This window comes from Populus trichocarpa, chromosome 4, assembly GCF_000002775.5.
Source record: "Populus trichocarpa isolate Nisqually-1 chromosome 4, P.trichocarpa_v4.1, whole genome shotgun sequence".
NCBI classification, from domain to species: domain Eukaryota; kingdom Viridiplantae; phylum Streptophyta; class Magnoliopsida; order Malpighiales; family Salicaceae; genus Populus; species Populus trichocarpa.
In genome coordinates this window covers 21,320,318-21,339,396 of record NC_037288.2, presented here as the reverse complement: position 1 = coordinate 21,339,396, position 19,079 = coordinate 21,320,318, and the positions used below count along the sequence as shown (strand labels likewise).

Below are 19,079 nucleotides of genomic sequence, written 5' to 3'. Positions count from 1 at the left end.
CTAAATGTTCAGGTCTAAAAATCATTTCTTAAAACATACAATCAACAGATACCATGTTGTCCACATCCACTTGCCGCGTACCGATGTGTTTAAGCTACATTGTACTGATCAACGAATCAAATGGAAGACCACTTGTATATATGTAGGTTATTATCATCAGAAACAATGAGTTTAATCCCTTGCTTTCTCGGACATGACCTTTACTGACTCCAAAGCCGAACCATTTTCATATATGTTATCTGGAAATTCATTAACCATATATAATAAATCTGATTATGCTCAAACATTCAAATCATGGACTGCATTCATATCTTATCACTTACTTATCAGTGTGACAAAGGACCTTAACTCCCGACTGATCAAAACTAATCTGACCTTGTTCATATTTCTCTAACTTTGAAGCTAACATAACCTATAAACTGAGATAACCACAATGAAAGAGTACTAGAGCAACTAAGAATATGAGGGCAGGAGCCAATTTTTGTAGGCTGTAATATTACGTCAAGCATAAACCAGTCCTGATTATTGATAGGCAGTGATAAAGAGTTTTTGCATACTTGTCAGTGCATACATTTACCGCCTCTTTAACAAATTTGGGACGCGGGAGCATCAATGATACAGAATACTAGTATATGTACTAATTGAAGCTAACGTTACAGATCAGTCACATACCAAGTTTTAGTAAAAGAACCCTTACAAGAAAAAGAACGCAGTCTTCCTTCAGAGGCCCAATCTCAAGTCCAAAGTGAGACCTGAGGAATAAAAAGAGGATGATTCATCTTCCACTGGGGCTGGCAAATTGAGGTCCAACACACTACCTTCCTTTTCTGTAAGAACATGAAGTCCTCCTTGATTTATGGATGATGAGATTTCTTCCCCTTTCTCCCAATGGCACCTCTTGTGTCCGCCCAGTGCCTGTCCACTAGGAAACACCCTCGAGCAAATACTACACCTGTGCCCTAACACCATCAATGCCTTGCTATTATCTTCCACATTCTCCTTCACATCACCACTCCCACTATGATCCTCAACTACCTCACAACCATCATTCCTCTTTATAGCAAAACAACCCTTCACATTCTTGTGACTGGCCCTACGACCCCCTAGTGCCAGGTGTGACCCAAAAACCTTCTCACAACTCGAACACTCGACACGAGTACAATTCACTTGATCATGATCTTGAGCTTGATGAGAACTACCAGCAACAACCCCACCACCAAACTCGTTACGCTCCAACATTATTGCACCATCACTATTAGCCAACATTAACAAACATGAAGCCACCTCATGATCCTCTGCGGTCAACATGTCTTCCCAATTAGTAGAACTAACAATACTTAACAGTTGAATAGGCGAAACAGGCCTGCGATAATTGGGAGGTGGATTAATGCCACGCCACTGTCTTTCAGGGTGACATCTCATGTGACCAAAGAGTGCTTTCCAGGACCAAAACTTCTTGCCACACTCAGTACAAGGTCTTGTGATCTTTGGTGCAGAAGGGTCAGGCTTTTTGTAATATTTTGGCTTGGATATTGTACTAGAAGGGAGCAAACTTGGTTCAATCTTGATCAACTTAGTTCGTTTTTTACGTGGATTTTGATGGTAGTATGTGGTAGGGATTGAAGAAGATGATGGAAGGCCGAAATCAGGGTCGGGATCGGTATTGTGGTTTGTCATCCCTGTTTGAGAAGTTAAGGTTAAGGAGATTGAATTTCGAAAGGACAATAAAAAAGAAGCGTAACCAAAGGAGAAGAGGTTGCTTATGTAGATGTAATGGCAGTTGTATAGGCAGTTGAGAAAGTGGCGGTTTCTATGCTTTTGTTTTGTAGTTATCCACAAGGTGCTTGAAACAAGGTGACTCTTAATCTGTTAGCACTAATCTAACTGCCTAATCCACAATAATCTCAGATTGTGGTTGTGGCCATAAAAAGGATTTTGTGCTAATTAATTAAGCAACAGAAATACCAATAAATTTCTCTGAAAAATCTTAGCTTGTCTCCAACTAAGATTAGTGGAGGCTAATTAGGAGGTAGTAGGCGAGTTCTGTTTCGTGTTTGGAGGGTGAGTGTGGGAACATGAGGGCAATGCTTGAAGCCCACTACTTGGCAAGCTGAACCCACTTTGATCACGAAGTATAGTATTGGAAACCACATGGCTTTCCAAAGCAGGTGGGGCAATTCGCCATTAACACACAAATTTCTATTGATACTACAAGATTTAGTGATGACTTCTACAAAAGGGCATCGATTCTTTCAATTGTTCAACGCTAATTTGTATCAATCCCTTGCAAAGGGATACTTGTTTTTTTCAATAGAGCCACAAATATAACATACAAAACTAGCTAGAAGCATGGGATAGAAGGGAGAACAAAAACAAAAGGATAAAAATGAACATTACTGACAGAATATTACAACACGGTTCGGATTCAGTTACGTCAATATATTTTGGGACTAGAGATTAAAGAATGGATGGTGCTGCAAGTGCAATATTACGGCGAATATTGGCAGTCTAGCAGGGGGACGGCCACTGCAGTCGAGTCAAAATAAGCGCAGGCAGGTTTTCTTTTTTCTTCTTTTTTTACCCTTCTTTAGTCAAGAGTATATAACAGAGCAAGGTATTCAAACGTCCTCTTATTTCTCTGACTGGCTTTGATGAGCTGAGGGTGCTTTAAAATTCTTCAAGGATTTCCCCAGGAAATTTAAAATCGCAACTCGTTGCACCTCCTTTGCTGTAAAAATTGGGAATGAATTAGAGAGTTATTTTAGCCTCCTGAAATCTCAGAATATTGGACTAGAATTTATCAAGCATGCACAAACATAATTAGCAACAAATATGTCTATTTGAATGGTACCAAGAAAATGTAGAATTGCAACAGTTACGGACCTCAAAGTAGGCAATGGCACCACCTGTTACAACTTACGTAGTCACTGTGAAAAAGACATGGCTGGCAAATATAAAATACAGATGTGCGGAAAAACTTACTCAAAACTAAAAAAAGCACACCATCCTACAACAGCCAGTCCAACCTAACTGTAAAAGTTGCTGATGTCTGCTCAGCAATCAAATGAAGTGTAAAAATTTAAGATGGCAAAGTCACAAATGCATAATGAAACCCTAGTGAAGATATGACAATCGCATTTGGGTTACATGAATTTAATTGATAAACTATTTAATGATCCCCAAGATTAGAAAGACTTCATTGTCCCATTTGGAATAGTGTTGTGCAACTCATGCAGTATAATGCCCATGCAGGCCACTTTAAATACATGCGGCCCACCTCAAACATGCAGCCTCTCCCCAGCCATATCCATCTTACAGTTTATGAAGGTTGTGTTTGACCACCTTATCACACACACACATTCAAAGGAAAACAAAGGTACAGAAAAAACAGAGATTCACGTTACCTTCCTCCAGTGAAAGTTGAATTGATCTCTTTTCTACCTCAATAGCATGCTTGCTAAGCTCAACTGAGGAAGCTGACTGGAGCACTGCAGCCAAAAAAAAGAGAGAGAAGGCAAATCAGTGATTAGCAGTGGCTAAATAGATTATCTTAGTTTGAAGCTCCAGGACTTACTCTGGACGTATTCGTCTAGATCAGATTCATCCGATTTCTTCAATGAAATCTGCAATTGATGATACCGCTCTTCCCAATGCATATTTTTCTCTCCCTTTGGATTAGATGAAGGGACAATAGAACCAACAGGAAGATAACTGGATTCTGCTGGTGAAAACGTGCTAGACTGTCCAAGAGGAAGAGGAACTGAAGGTTTTCCAGATGAAATTATTGGTGGAGCCACGGGCATAGGTACCAAAGCTGGAAAAGTAGAGACCGTTGACTCTATCTGGGGACGCTTTGGTTGAGCAGTCTCCTCTGGATGACTACGCTTGCCGACTTCTGCTTCAGATTTCCCACGTGCATAAACAAGACGAAAATTTGGAGCGCCACTAGTAGAAGATTCATAGCATGGAACCGGACGGTACATCAGGTCCTCAGATGATGGTCTCTTGGCTCCAGAAACCTTAATGCCATTCATAGTCTTTCCTCCATCCTTTGATGAAGGAGAATTTCCAACAGATTTGGGAATTCTGTTTTCATTCTGCACATCTCTTAATGCTGTCTTCTTTACAACAAGTGGAAAGTGCTTATCGTGTATGGACAAGTTATTGTCAGCATTGCCAAGCCCATGCTCACCAGATTTTGAATCAATCGTTTGTTGAACCATCTGGAGTAAAGACATATATGAGAAATCCAGAGGAACTTGGAAATCTACGAAAACAATACAAGCCAAGGTAATAAAAGAAGTCATTGTGTTTAGTATAATCACCCATGTAAGTGAAATAAAAGATGGAAGTTTCAGATTTCTTAACACTAAGTCAACGAATATTGAACCCAAGAGAAGCAGATCCAACAAATACAATTTCTTTTTCTTTCTTAGTTATTACAGCTAGAAGGGCAATCAACTGCCTGAAAGGCATAGACTGGCTGCAGAGCTTAATCTCATGGGATGACCATTCCCGAACACTCATCCACCATACTCACAATCAACAAAGCCATAAGGCAGCATTTTTCCTTTTTCATTAGATTCACAAGTAAATCCCAACAAATCCCATCTTAAAATTTCAACTAAACCAAAAAACACAATTAAGGCATTTATTAAGCATAACCAGCAAAAGCTGAACTCAAATAAATTAACATTACAGCAACAACAATGCGAACAAACAAACCAAAAGAAGTGATAGCAACATAAACTTGATAATTCCTTTTCTTCTTACACAAAACCTTAATCTTTGAGTAGCATTAAAGATAAAATAAGCAGAAGTGGCCTAAAAACCAGAAAGCCAGAGTAGAAAATACGTCACTCACAACGATAAATCAGCAATTTTGAAGCATGGGTTATGTTTATTACCTAAAAAACAAGTCGCATCAAATCAAAATTCAAATAAAAAAAAATAGCCTACAAGCAGTTAAAAATTGATCCATTTTGGACAATTTTTCATCGTTAATCTCCAAGAAAAAACTTAAAAGGAAGAATTAAATGAGAGAATAAGAGTATTAGACTAGAGAGAATAAAGGGTCTCTAATTAAAATCAGAAACAGAAAGGAATTATTACATTAGCTCATTGAAGCGCAGTGTGAGAAAGCGAGAGTGAGATAGAGAGAGGGGAGGGTTTTCAAAAGCAAAAGAAGCGTTGGCTCCAAAAAAAAGTTAAAAGAGATTTATTAGTCCTCTATTTTGTAATTATTTTGTTTAGGCCTCGGTAGGTCTAGCTATTTATGATGGGTCCCAACTTCTGAGCTTCTTTTTCAAAAAAGTGCCACAGAAATTACTTCTTATTTTTTAATACTCTTAAGCGCATTTTATTGATTGAAAGGAAGATAAAAATTGTATTTTAAAATTATTTTTGTTTAAAAATATATTAAAATAGTGTTTTTATATTTTTTAAAATTTATTTTTGATATTAACACATTAAAACGATCTAAAAACACTAAAATAATAATTTAAAACAAAAAAAAAATTAATTTCTCAAAAACACGGTTTGACCGGACTTTCAAATACACTCTTGATATAAAAAAAACAACTAAAAAGTTTATTTCTTTATTTTATTGATTAATTTGTTGATTTATGGGGAATTGTCAAGCACTTGCGCTAACAATAGAGGAATTTAGAATAATGCCTAATGAGATGGAGTGTTGGTTTTTTACTAGACTCAAATCTTAGGAACTGGTTTTTTATGTCACAACTCTTGATGTGTTTGGGGTAACTGAAGTTAATCTTAAATTAGGCATACGACAGCAAAACCAACACCAAATAAGTGGCATGCATAATGATTGTTCACCAATTCCATTGTAGCCTTACTATGCTTACTGTGATGGAGACTCCACAGTAGGATACCCCAAATTGCTCCACTTCCATGGTAATTATACTTGATAATACTCACTATTGGATGAATAAAGATATTTAGACTTCCACATGGCTGGCCAGTAATGTTTTGCTTGTGAGCTTTGTAGTCGACTCTTAGAAGGAATGCCAAAATCACAACTGTTTGCAACTCCAAGCTAGTCCATACCATTGCAGGGAAATATAGAAGGATGCCCGGAAAGGGATGATCCTCCTAATCCAGTAGATACTGCATATCACAGCTCATTGCCAACACAAAACCTAATGAGGTATTTAGCTTTACCTACGATCTTGTAATAAACGATCCAGCTGAACCTGACTGACAAGAGAAACAGTCAACATCAATAAAAGCTTAAACTTTAGAGGAAAGGGATTATCTCACTGTTTAATCCAACAATGGTACGCTTAAAGACCAGCTAAATAATATCGCAGAGCAACAAAGTAAATTGAGCTGTAAAATAAATCCACTGTTGATCATTAATAATAATTTCTACATAGAAAAAGAAATAGGTTTCCAAGAAACTGAAGAGGAGGGATGAGAAGAAAAGGAGAATCAAATGCAGTGGCCATGCGAAAAATACTAATTTGTACATTTTCTTTTTTTAATTTCTACTCTTGTGTCCTCACGATGGCAATTCTGCTGTAGGTTTTCGGAGACTTTAACATGAAAATAGCGAACCCCTTGCTCAGAAAGATCCTCCCTTCCCCCTTTCCAAGGTTTTGCTTTCCAGAACAGCTCATTGGCCAAGATTCCCCAGAAGACGCTCTACTGCAGCATGTACATTTCCAGCTGTAGCACGCAGTGCCCTGATATTCTCTTGGGTGTCAAAGAAACCCATTTCTTGTAGCTGTGATAGTTGAGTTGCATAAAGTTCTTCCGGGGGCACTAGAAAAGAAACAAAATTTTCAGTAATGATGAGAAACTGACATGGTGTAATATTACATAAAATAGAGAGAGAAAGGAAAAATGAAAATGACCATCAGGTTGGTTAGGTGCAGATAAGCTGCCTGCTCCAAGACCACCAAACATGTTCATCAACATCTCCAGCCCAGTATTATTAGGTGTTCCTGTTAATTTAAGAAACTTTAGTATAATCTTAGAAGGGAAAGAGACGAGTCTAAAAGAGATCATAAAACCACTCATGAAATGCTCAAGAAAATTATAAAATGCAGACTAGATTTCTTATTTATTTGGGTACCTGTAGGGGCGCCAGGCTGTGCCGCTTCCCTGGAAGTGAGCAAATAAAGGATAAGTATTGACCGAACAAAAATATGATTTTGTCAAGCAATGGGAGCATGAACTATAAGTCCTTTAATGATCTCGAGACTAGTGTACAGTTGTTAGGCAACTAAGATTTCAGCCATGGTAAAAAACCCAAAACGAATGTCCTCACTTACTGGGTTGATTGCTGTCGGAGCTGTGGAAGAAGTGACTGTTGTAAAGCGAGCATTTGCTGTTGAAAAAAGAGTAACAAAGGGTCAAGCATATCCTAATGCACAAACCATCCCATAGCACTTGTAGGGAAAAAATGAAAAAGATTTGTGTGTGTGAGTGTATGCAGATGTGAGGGGGTGGTTGGAAGTCCATTCATGTGGATTGCTCAAAGGGACATACCTGCATTGTTTCGGGAGAAGTTAATTGGCGAAGAAGCTCTGGGTTTTGCATCATTTCTCTCAACTGAGGATTTGAATCAACCATGCTTCGTAGTTGAGGATTGAAGTTGAGCATCTAAAATTCAAGAGAAAAATGTCTAAACTGAACCCAGCCAATTATCATTGTGTAAGCTAAAATCACTTTCAACAGCAATAGTACCTGGTTCATGTATTCAGGATTGGAGAGTACAGTTTGCATCATCTGTGATACAGCTGGATTTTGCAACAACTGATTCATTTGATTAGAATCAGGCATGCCATTAAACATGCTTTCCATTCCTGGGAGACCAAGCCCTCCCAGACCCAAATCACCAAGACCTGAGGCCCTCACATTCCCAGCAGGATTTGGCCTCGTAGTACTGTTTGTCTGGGTACCTCCTATTTCACCATTTTAAACATCAAGAACATTTTAGTTATCATTTAAAAACAGCAACTGTACTAAAAAGCTTCTTCCAGTAAAGTGTAGAGAAAGATGTTCAAGAAAAGCTAAATAAATGTGCACGAACAAGAATTGCTCGGGACCATGAACTATGTTCCCAAAGCAAAGTTCAAGTTTCATAGGCGTCTTAAAGGTTACCGTCTTTTTCTGTTAGAACTTCCTAAATCAGACCTCAGAGTATGGGTTTGAACAAGAATAGATACATAAATGATTTGCCAGAAGCAAAGAGGTGTGAAGCTCACCAGCAGCATTGTTCCAAGGGTTGGGCAGTGGGTTTGTATTAGGAGCAGTGAGCCCTCCAGTTGCTTCAGAACCAGTGGTTGAAGGGTTGTTTGATGCATCCCTGACCTGAGTCCCACCTTGGTTCCCCAGGAGGGCTGCAAATGGATTTGAACCCAAATCACTGCCAGCATTTCCACCCATTGTTGTAGCATTTAAAAATGGTTCTTGAACATTTTCATACATTCTCCGGAGCATGTTAAATCCTTCAGGAGTCGATTCAATATTACTCATAGCCCTGTCAGTGTGTCTCATCATCTCACGCATGAGCTCAGGGTTTCTAGCAGCTTCTAATGTCTGTCGAAGAATGCTAGGATCATTAAGCACATGTGCAAGCTCAGGATTCCGGTCCATAATCTCGCGCATCTGAGGATTACTCATCATCAAGGACCGTATCAACTCGGGGTTATTCATCAGACTCTGCATAGCAGGGGTATTCATAATTTCCCTCATCATGTTGGGATTCTGAGTTAGCCGTTGCTGCACTTGTTCCAATTCAGAAAAACCAGCTCCAAATGAACCAGTTGCGCCCCCGCCACCGCCACCTAGTGACCCAAGTCCAGGGAACAAAGATGCCCCCAAACCGGCACCTCCAAGTCCAAAAGCCCCACCTTCATTAGAACCAACACCCGGTGTAACCCCTGTTGTAGTATCAGGATTTCCACCAGCAGCGGCGGTGGCGGTGGCAGCAGCAGCAGGAGCAGGAGTCGACGAAGCAGGGGCAAAACCACGAACCATATGAACGGTGTGATCAGCTTGCAGACCTTCAGAAAAAAGTTAAGAACGAACAAAACATGTAAACAAAAGGGCTAAAGAAGTTCCAAACTTTATCCTACATGAAATAACTGCATCCTTTTTCGATTCATAATGAAAAAAAAAATCAATCAGAAGATTAAAAAATAAAAAAACCCAGATCTTTCCTTTTCTAATCAAGGCTCTTACCATCATCTAACCATTAAACAGACCAAAAAGCTGCAGCATTTTTCTTTCCTCTTTCCCTCTATAAGTCAACGAAAAATCCTACTTTTTTTCCAAAGTTCTTGTCTTTCATCATCAGACCCAAAGATTGCTAAAAATCATTTCCCCTTTAAAACAAAAAAAAAACCCGGAAGAAAACGACAATTACAAGAAAGAAAAGAACTCACCATAACTAAGAAGGGTCTGGTCATCCTTCAAAATCCGACCTTTATAAATCAACCTCTGTTGATCAGCTGGAACATCACAATTTCGAGCCAGAACAGATTTGAAAACCCCAACCGTTGATTCCAGGCTCGTCCTCACAGTAAATTTTGTACCATTAGAGCACCGAACGTTAATCACCACACCTCCCTCCTCTCCCTGCCCTTGCCCCTGTTCATTACTCACTTTTGACTCGCTCGAATCGCCAGCACCTCCCATATTATTTTACAGCAGAATCGATCAAAAACCCTAACCCTAGAATTAATTAATCAATTTTTTAAGAAGAATAAAAATCGAGTGTGATTTTGTTTCTATGTGAAATCGAGATCGAAGTAAGAGAGATCGAAGAGGAATTTCAGGGGGGGGACAAAAAGAAAAGAGAAATGGAAAATCAGAGGGAAATTTGGGAATCGAAAGAGAGGATCGAGAGATTTTGAGTTCTTTTTTTTTTCGTTTTTATAATATATCTAGAATATTCTTTTCCTTTGTACGAATTTTGGTCATTCAATACTTGTATCCGTATGTATGAATGTATGAATATACGTATTTTCTTGAATGTTGGTACTACGAAATCATGCCAGCGATGATGGGCTTTTCGGACTTATTTGGGCCTTTTTTTTCTTTTACGGCCTATTGCTATTTATATTTTTAATTTCGCGACTAATTTACTGGAGTCTAAAATATTCATGAGAATACTTTTTACAGCTTCCAAAGATTTTTTTTTTTTTTGTAAATATGTCATTTTTTGTTTTTTAATAAATGAAGTTTAATGAAAAAAATTTAATCAAATTAAGAATATAAACCAAAAAGTTATTTGAAAAAACTGTAGATAAATCATACCTACCTAAACATAAATCAAAAATTTATTTAAAAAAAATATACAAAAATAATGCATTATTTTTTTCAAAACTGAAAAATAAAAAAATATATTAAAAAAAAGATCTAGGCCAGGGGCCTGTGGGTCTGGTAAGCCAGGCACTTGATTCTGGCAAACAGGTCGGACCCACGTTAACTTGGGTCTCGCAAACATGTCAGACACATGTTACTCTTTAGACTTGGTGGGCAGGCGCCTTACATTTATTTGGGTCTGTCAAACATGTTAAATTCACGTTACTTTGGACTTGGCTAACCACTAGGTCCATGCATTTTGGACTTGGCTGACGCCACGTTCAGGCGTCTTGGGTCTGGCAAACATGACAGACTCATTTCTTATTTTATTCTTATTCCTTTTATAGAAGTTTTGTTTTGTTTTCAATTTTATCATTCAATTACAATTTCTTATATGTTTTGTTTTTCATTCCAGTCTTCATTCTTTTAATTTTTTATTTTGTTTTTATTCCTTTCTAGTTTTAGTCCTCCTAAATCCGTCCCTATTTTTTGTTGGTATTTCAGAATCCATCGTCTTTGTTTTGATTTTTTATTTCTGTTCTTTTTCTCTTTTGTGTGAGTTTTATATGTTTACAATTTAACCATTGAATTCTAATTTATGTATATTATGTTTTTCAATTCAATCCTTCTACTTTTGATTTTTTATTTTTTTCTCTTGGTATTTTTTTCAAAGTTCTTATAGTTTTTAATTTTACCCTTATGGTTTTTTTTCAATAGTAATAATATTTTTTTTTCAAATTTAATAATAATAATAATAATAGTATAGTAATAGTTAATAATAATTGTGATTATGATAGCAATAATAATAATAATAATAATAATATAGTAATAGTTAATAGTAATTGTGTTTGTGATAGCAATAATAATAATAATTTTACCCCTCAAATTAAATTTATAGGTTTTTTTTAATAGTAATAATTTTTTTTTCAAGTTTATTAATAATTATATTAATTATATTAATAATAATATTTACAACAACAACAACAATAATAATAGTAGTAGTTAGTGGTAATTGTGATAGCAATAGCAATAGCAATAGCAGTAGCAATAGTAATAGTAATAAGTAAACATGATAGACCCACGTTTACTTGGGTCTGGCAAATATGTCACACCCTCATTACTTTGGACTTAGTTGACTGCCACGTCCATGCTTTTTGAACTTTGTTGGCGCTAAGTCCAAATGTCTTGGGTCTGGCAATCATACATGACACACGTTTACTTGGTTTTGGCAAGCATGTCAGACCCATGTTATTTTGGACTTGGCTGACCGCCAGGTCCACGCACTTTGGACTTGGTTGGCGCTTTGGGTATGATAAGCATGTCAGACCCACATTTACTTAGGTCTAGCAAGCATGTATGACCCACATTTACTTGGACCTGGCTGGCCGCCAAGTTCAAGCGCCTTGAGTCTGGCAACATGTCAAATCCACGTTACTTGGGTTTGGCAATCATGTCTGATCCACGTTTTTTTTTTTTTGCAATGGGCAGCATGATTTTCTAGAAAGAGAGAGGGGAGGGAGGGAAAAAACCTCGGTCAGAGCTCCTCTGTGGGCCGCCTCGGCACACGCGCCTCACCACTGTGTCTGCGGTGGTGAGGCGCATCGAATGCCGCCCCGTAAGGCGACACTCAGTTCTATTTTGAAGGAGCACGCACCATCGAAATGACGCAGGCAGCGCCTGCCAGCTAGTACGTGCTCAACACGCATCTGTCATTTCTGAATATAAATAATAATTTATATACATACAACTACCCAATTACCCCTGACCTCACATGATATGTACAATAAAACCATATAGAAACGATGGAAACACCCCTACATGCAGCCTTATTTTTGTTGAAACCCAAGGGTAATTTTGTATTTGAATTGTTTCAATAAAAGAAAAGGATGAAGAAGCCCCTCAACACATGCATATTTCCCCACAAGGGCATGATTGTATCTTCACTATTTTTTTTTTGAAAAGACAAAAAAAGCCTTCAACCCATAGGTTAAAATTTTATGCCCTAAAAAACCTGAACGGACCATTTTATCCTCAATCATTCTTTCAATGCCAAATGTATCTCATGGAAAAGACAATCCTACCCCCAACTACATGCTTTTGTTTGGCAATGACAATCTCGTCATTACACTGCTTCAATCCACAGTAATCTGTGTCTAGGTGAACAGTGAAAGGGTGAACAGTCATACACTGTGCTCTTTTAGTATTTGTTGTAATTGGCATGCTTAGCCCATAACTTAGCCCTCGTTTGGTATTGCGTTTTAAATTGAGGTTGGCTAAATTTTGACAATTTTTTTTAAATAATTTTTTTTATGTTTGTAGATCGTTTTGATGTATTGATATCAAAAATAATTTTTAAAAAATAAAAAAATATTTTTTGATGCATTTCCAAATAAAAAACACTTTGAAAAACAACCGCTACCACATTTTCAAATACTCTTTTAAGTTTTATGCATGATCACGGGGCAGGCCGAGTTTTTTAGTTAACTAGATGTTGAAAGATTCACAAGGAATTACCCATTCATAGTTAGGAAAACATCGAACTAACAAAACTAGAAAAGCAATGGATATTAAAGAAATAGATCAAAAAGGTAATGTATTTTCTATGGAATTCAGGTTTGGATCTTAATGATTAAGGAAGATGAAGTGCTATTAAACCAACCTCGTCAGGTTAGTGTTGTTAGGATTCGTGTATAACATCAGTTATTCGAACCTAAAACGTTGCTTTCCATTGAAGAACTCATAGGCAATGTTGTAGTAAACCCTATGTACTTTGGTCGAGAAGGTGTTGATGTTTTCCGATTGCAGGAAATTAACAAGCCAAATGAAGAAGGGTTCGGCATGTCAATACTTAATAATATGTTGTTTTGTTCTTGATTAATAACGATACAAACACCTGCCCATTTTATACTAAGAGAAGAAAAGTTGGTGTTATGGGGATGATGGAGGGGTGGTTGATTATGGTTTTGAGAAGGTCATTTCAACTGCAAAACTCAAGGAGAAAAGCCGAGTCAAAAGTGACATGCTATGGGATCAATGGTTTTTCAAGATCTAGGCCAAGCAGTGTGCCTGAGGGAGTTATTACAAGCTAATTACTATGCCTCCAAAACTGGAATGTAACCGAGTTGATTGGATATCATAATGGTTCGGGGCTGCAAAGGTTTGATTACTTTAATGTGATACAAGTGGGGAGGCCGTCAGGAAAATGGTTGTAGGGTTATCAACAGGGGCTCGTCCCATTTTCTTTGATGGTGAAAGGCTTAATATGTTGCCTACTGCTGTTTACATTCCTACCCTACCTCCTGTAGCCTCCGTCCCAATCCCATCAAGAGCTTCACTTCTTCAGCCCTTGTCGCTTTACATTTTGCAAACAAGTAGCAACTGAGCTGTCTCTCACTTGTCTGATAAAAAGCTTTGATAAAATTACTAAATGGCATACCATTCATTTGCGTTCGGCACCCTTTTACATACATTTCTATCATCCCCAGCACTGTAAAAGTTTCTTTCACTGCTGTATTCACAATACATACAGAGTCAATCCGATGTAAAGGGGCCAAAAAACTGACTACCTTCTGCAGTTGCACATGTCCTGTAGAGGCGAGCCACATTGGGTGCTAGACACCCAAGAACTTTGTACTGTATGCCCTCATACACACATGTAGGCACCCTCTCTGTAGGAAGCTAGATATCAATCTGTTAATTTGGTGGGAGATTTTCATGGAAGGTGTTCGTACTTACTCATGTGCTGCAATAGAGAGTTTGCTTTCCTTTGAGCCCTGTTGGTTCCATTTTTTGTAAGCTCTGCCAAATGTTCATACACACCATACTGAAGTGCTGCTAAGATGATCGATGAATTATTCAACCCCAACTCGAGAAGAACGGATGCGGCACATTCCTTGTTCTTGGGAGTCCCGTTTCTTATGATTCCAACAAGGGTTTCGATGAAAGATAGTCTACCAATTTCATTTCTCCCTTCAGGATGTGATGCTAGGAGAAGCAGTATGGAGAGGGCTTCGTCAATCATTCCTAGGTTATTCTCCTCCAGCAAACAGAGCAACGCTGGTATGATACCTGCTTTAATGGCCCTGGACTTGTTGGTTTGGTTCAGAGATAGGTTGAAGAGTGCAGTTGCAGCATCTTTTTTACCTCGGACAGTCCCATTCTGCAAAAGGTACACCAAGGGACGGATTCCTTTCAAAGCTCCTATTAGCACTTTATTTTCATCGAGCATCGACAAGCTAAACAAAGCTGCAGCAGAGTTTTCTCTTGCCTCATCCGTTCCATTCTGCAAAATCTCAATGATAGCTGGAATGGCTCCCTCTCTGGCTACAAGTCTTTTGTTTGTTTCATCGATTGACAAGTTCAAAAGAGCTGTTACAGTGTGTTCTTGAATCTTGGAATCTTGGTAGGACAAGAGCTGAACCAATGGAGGAATCCCTCCATAGTTGGCAATCAAAATTCTGTTGCCTGGATTCTCCTTTGCAAGCATACGGATATTCATAACTGCCTCTCTTCGCACTTCAAACTCATGGGAGGACAGGTTTTGGACGAAGAAAGAGATTTCCTCTATAGACTCAGCAGAAAAGCCATCAGAGCGCAAACAAGAATCCTTCTTGGGTAGTTCATACTTATTTTTCTCACACCATTGCAGTATAAGATTCCTGAGTGCAAAATTCGGCGCTAAAGATAAATGATCCAAAATTTGGCCAGTCTTCGGGCAGGTTCTATGATTAGAATTTAGCCACTTCTGTATGCTCTCTCTTTCATAAGTCTTTTAAAACAAAAACAAAAAAAAAATCTGGTTCAGCTTCCATAGCATAGTAACTGGAATATTTAAAGTTTCTACTTCAGTTTCTGTAACATTAAAATTTTGTTTGAAAATTTGTTTGTTCAACTGTGACATGTGTGACAGAAAGGATTTTAGTCATTTAATATGAGATTACCTGTCCACTTGCCACAATGACAGGATCCACCATGATCTCCAGAGTAATTGGACATAGGAATTCATGAGGGATAAGCAAAGACTGACACTTCTGGAGGCTTTTTGAAGATATAGGACCATCAAGATCGATGGTTTCATCAACCCCAGCAATATGTCTGAATTTTCCCAGAAAATCTTTAATTTGCTGGATGCTTTCAGCATTCTGCACCCCTCTCTGTTTAACTAGTTTTCTGACAGCTACTTCTTCTGCTTTCAAATCTGAAATAGTATGTAGCTCTAACTTGCTGGCCAGTCTCTCTAGTATTGCACTATCTGCGTTCCTGTCATCCTTTTTGGAAAATACAACCATCATATCCATTGCCAGCTCTATATCCTGAGTGTCGGTTCGCCTCTTCGCTCTTTTAAGTTGCATCCGTGTTAGCTCAACCTGAATCATATCAATTGCACAACCACAAATGTAAAACTGGATATATGATAAAATTGGAATCGCAACTAACAGTTCAAAATTTATTTTCTCAATAATCAATGATGCAGACCATTTTACGCGAAAAGTTTCTACTCATGAACCACATCATCTTTATTAGTATGTGCAAACCGAACGCTCTTATAATGTTTGGCAACATAATCTTCAGTCAGACAAGTCACCAGAAAACTTTCGATACATCGAAACAGTACCATTAATTGGCACGGACCATTTATCCGACTACAGAATATTTCAGGCAATCAACATGTATGGTATGTGCCAATCGTAAGAACATTGCAACAATCAAGCAGGTAATAAATCATCAAGATAATTGCGTTTGATAGGAGATCTGAACAAAATCAGTTGTTAACCCAAGTCCCCTTCATCTGTCAATGCATGATTCAATGCCAATGCTCGATTTGCAATCATTCTTACATAATAATATAGGTGGGAAAAGACCGAAAGAAACCGTCACCGTGTTTTGCCAAATCTTTCCCCAACTGTAGTCACAAAAAATGGGCACTAACTGACTAATTAAGCCAGAATTCTCAAGAAACACCAAGTCAAAAGGAACCAAAAGTGAAATTAAAGGCAAAGAAAAGAAATAGAAGAGGAGGAGGAGGAGGAGGACTGACTTGCTCTTTAACTTCAACTGAGATCCCTAGCTCATCATACTGCAAATCATCCAAAGCCTGATTTAAGTGGTCATATACAGCATGAAAGCTACTCATCACTGCCTCACTCTCCATTGCCTAATTGAGTTGAACACAATTAATGAAAACTTCAAAAGCTTGAAAAACAGCAATAAGAAACACAAACCCACTTGCAGAAACCACGAGAGAGACAAGAATACAAAAGACAAAAACAAATACTAACCAGATAAATCTTGCTTCCACAGCTGCATTTCTTCAACAACTTCTTAGCACCCAAAAGGGCTTTCTTCAAATTAACCAGACTGGTTTTCAAACCCTCACTGGAGCTCAATTTATGATGATCAATCTCCTTTATCTCCTCTAAAAGAGGAACTAACAGCTTCAATCTCCTCACCAAGTTCAAGCACTCCTTTCTCTGTGTCCTCCTGTACCCCACATATAATCCAACGGTCTCAATCACATCCATCATTTCCTTTACAACATCAGCTCCATCTCCACCATTGGATGAACTTGGCACACCTGCCCTCTCTCCTCTTTCCATCACTTTCTGCCACTCCATTTCTCACTAGCCACACAAGCCAAGCTCAATGCCCCAAAGGGGATCTTTAAGTTATTAAATATATCTTAAATCAATCAAACAATTGCTGACAAACTTATAATATTAAGATAACACATAGATGGATCCCAAAAAGAAATAACATACAAACATGCCAATCAACTCATGACTGGAATAAAAAACAAATACATTGATTCCTCTCGAAAAGAATGTAAGGAACAGCAGTGGCTTGCTAGGTAGCTTGAAACAAGGATAAATGGTTTGGAAATTTGCAAAGATACTGCTAAATCTTGACAGATGTATCATATGCGCGCGTGCATATGCTATGTCTATATCCAATGTATGGTCTGTCAATGTTACTGTGAAATACATGCACGAGAACCGATATTGGGTGGTGTTTGCAACAGTGAAAGTTCTTTTTAGGTAAAATAAACGGCGCCCATGAAATGTAAGCTTTTTTATTTAAAATTTATTGGTATATTACATCCATTTTAAATGGTCTAAAATCACATTTAAAAAAAAAAAAAATAACATCAGTGAAATATCATGAATAAATTGCAGTGATAACTAAAGGATTAATTTCTTTACCACATGTTATTAGACTGTGATTGATATTGCTATTAATTAAAATCTTAGGATCAATAATATTTAGTGGAATTTATTATTTTTAATATATCATATTGATATAAGAGATGCATCTTTAAAATGGTTTGATATAAACAAATAATTAATGTGAATGGGATAGATATAAAAACGTGTTTAATTTATGATAATTAATGTGAATGGGATAGATATAAAATGGTTTGATATAAACAAATAATTAATGTGAATGGGATAGATATAAAAACGTGTTTAATTGAAAAATAAAAAGCAAAAATATAAGTAAAATAAAATTATTTTTAGATAATTTTAGAATAAATTTTTAAGTTTTGAAAAAAAAAAGATACAGAAAATCAGATTTTTATTTTTTTTGGTCTGGTACTTTTATAGAAGAAAAAAATTGATGTTGTTATTTTTTTTTTATTATTAACGTGGATGTCCGGGCCACCTTGTGGGCACCTCGACTAATTTCACAGACCCTGAAGTTAACGGCCATATAAGCCTCCAGTGACCATCATATTAGCAACCACAGGGCTCGAACCTGAAATCACATAGAAAGCAAATCTCTTGATCTCAAATTCTTACTACTGAACCATCTTGTTATCTTAATATCACATTAGGCTGATTTCTTAATGATTTGTTTTATCATAAAATAATATTCCATAATTATTGAAGGGCAATTAAAAAAAAACATGGAACCCGATGAGTCTCTCTCTTTGGAGTGAGATTAACGGTATGCAAATAGGTTTCGCGGGTTTTCAGGGGTTACAGAGTGGGGAAAAACCTAGTAAAAAGGGATTTGAAAAACAGTTAAAAGTCTTGACGCGGTTTTTAGACAATGTGACGCGTTTTCACGTGTAAATTTTCGGTCCTATCTACGTCCATAGATCATACAGCACCACAGCTGCAAGCCTACCCCACTTTGCTTCTTTATATATATATATATATATGGGTCCCTAAATTATTACTTTTTTACTCACTTTTTTCATAAATCCTAACTTTCATGCAAATAACACCCCCATATTATTATTATTATTATTATTATTATTATCCATTTAAATTAAATGATGCAATTAAAGCTGTCACATTAAATATATATTTGTCACATTAAAGCGTCAAAGTTGTCTTGATTTTATGTCTGTTTTTGAAAAAATTTTAATTTTTTATAATCATTCTAATATATTAATATAAAAATATATATATTATTTCAGAATATTTTCAAGCAAAAATAATTTTAAAAATTAATTTTTACTATACCTATCTTATTTTTGTTTATTGTGGATAATTAAAATTATATTTAATTAAGATTGGAATAACTCAATTATCCCACGTGAATTATAATTGAAAAACTTGATGAGTGTACATTATTGCTTTTCTTTATTTTTGGTCGAGAATATACATATTTGTTATGCACTTTATGATCATGTGATGACGTGTTTCATCAGAGGGCATTAGTTCAAGCCTCCCAACAAAAATAAAAGTGTGTTATGTAATTTAGAATTATTGCAAGGAACACTAATTCGACCGGAA

At 37.1% G+C, this 19,079-nt stretch overlaps 4 protein-coding genes across 8 annotated transcripts; all 4 read right to left on the bottom strand.

Annotated features, from left to right (window-relative positions):
- Positions 1-613: 613 nt before the first annotated feature.
- On the bottom strand, positions 614-2,336 carry LOC18098143 (zinc finger protein ZAT3). Its single transcript, XM_006384778.3, has one exon. It carries the CDS (start codon positions 1,675-1,677, stop codon positions 721-723), a length of 957 nt encoding a protein of 318 aa, XP_006384840.2. The 5' UTR covers positions 1,678-2,336; the 3' UTR covers positions 614-720.
- A 32-nt stretch (positions 2,337-2,368) lies between these two features.
- Positions 2,369-6,203, bottom strand: LOC18098142 (uncharacterized). 5 transcript variants are annotated; one of them, XM_024599235.2, is made up of 5 exons: positions 5,113-5,335; positions 4,865-4,907; positions 3,575-4,223; positions 3,405-3,488; positions 2,369-2,728 (listed from the first exon to the last, which is right to left on the bottom strand). In XM_024599235.2, the coding sequence occupies exons 3-5, from the start codon at positions 4,221-4,223 to the stop codon at positions 2,631-2,633; spliced, it is 831 nt and encodes a 276-aa protein (XP_024455003.2). In that variant the 5' UTR covers positions 4,865-4,907; positions 5,113-5,335; the 3' UTR covers positions 2,369-2,630. The 5 variants fall into 5 exon arrangements, with proteins under 5 accessions (XP_024455003.2, XP_024455005.2, XP_024455002.2 ...); XM_024599237.2 differs by lacking the exons at positions 4,865-4,907; positions 5,113-5,335 and adding an exon at positions 5,941-6,203; XM_024599234.2 differs by lacking the exon at positions 4,865-4,907 and having other exon boundaries at positions 3,575-4,267; positions 5,113-5,336.
- A 143-nt stretch (positions 6,204-6,346) lies between these two features.
- Positions 6,347-9,907, bottom strand: LOC18098141 (ubiquitin domain-containing protein DSK2b). Its single transcript, XM_006384776.3, has 8 exons — positions 9,417-9,907; positions 8,235-9,035; positions 7,714-7,931; positions 7,516-7,629; positions 7,299-7,354; positions 7,100-7,128; positions 6,879-6,968; positions 6,347-6,786 (listed from the first exon to the last, which is right to left on the bottom strand). The coding sequence occupies exons 1-8, from the start codon at positions 9,667-9,669 to the stop codon at positions 6,638-6,640; spliced, it is 1,710 nt and encodes a 569-aa protein (XP_006384838.2). The 5' UTR covers positions 9,670-9,907; the 3' UTR covers positions 6,347-6,637.
- Positions 9,908-13,333: 3,426 nt separating this feature from the next.
- LOC18098140 (U-box domain-containing protein 15) lies at positions 13,334-17,349 on the bottom strand. The gene is made up of 4 exons (XM_006384775.3): positions 16,617-17,349; positions 16,376-16,492; positions 15,279-15,704; positions 13,334-15,106 (listed from the first exon to the last, which is right to left on the bottom strand). The coding sequence occupies exons 1-4, from the start codon at positions 16,950-16,952 to the stop codon at positions 14,051-14,053; spliced, it is 1,935 nt and encodes a 644-aa protein (XP_006384837.2). The 5' UTR covers positions 16,953-17,349; the 3' UTR covers positions 13,334-14,050.
- Between the last annotated feature and the right edge of the window lie 1,730 nt (positions 17,350-19,079).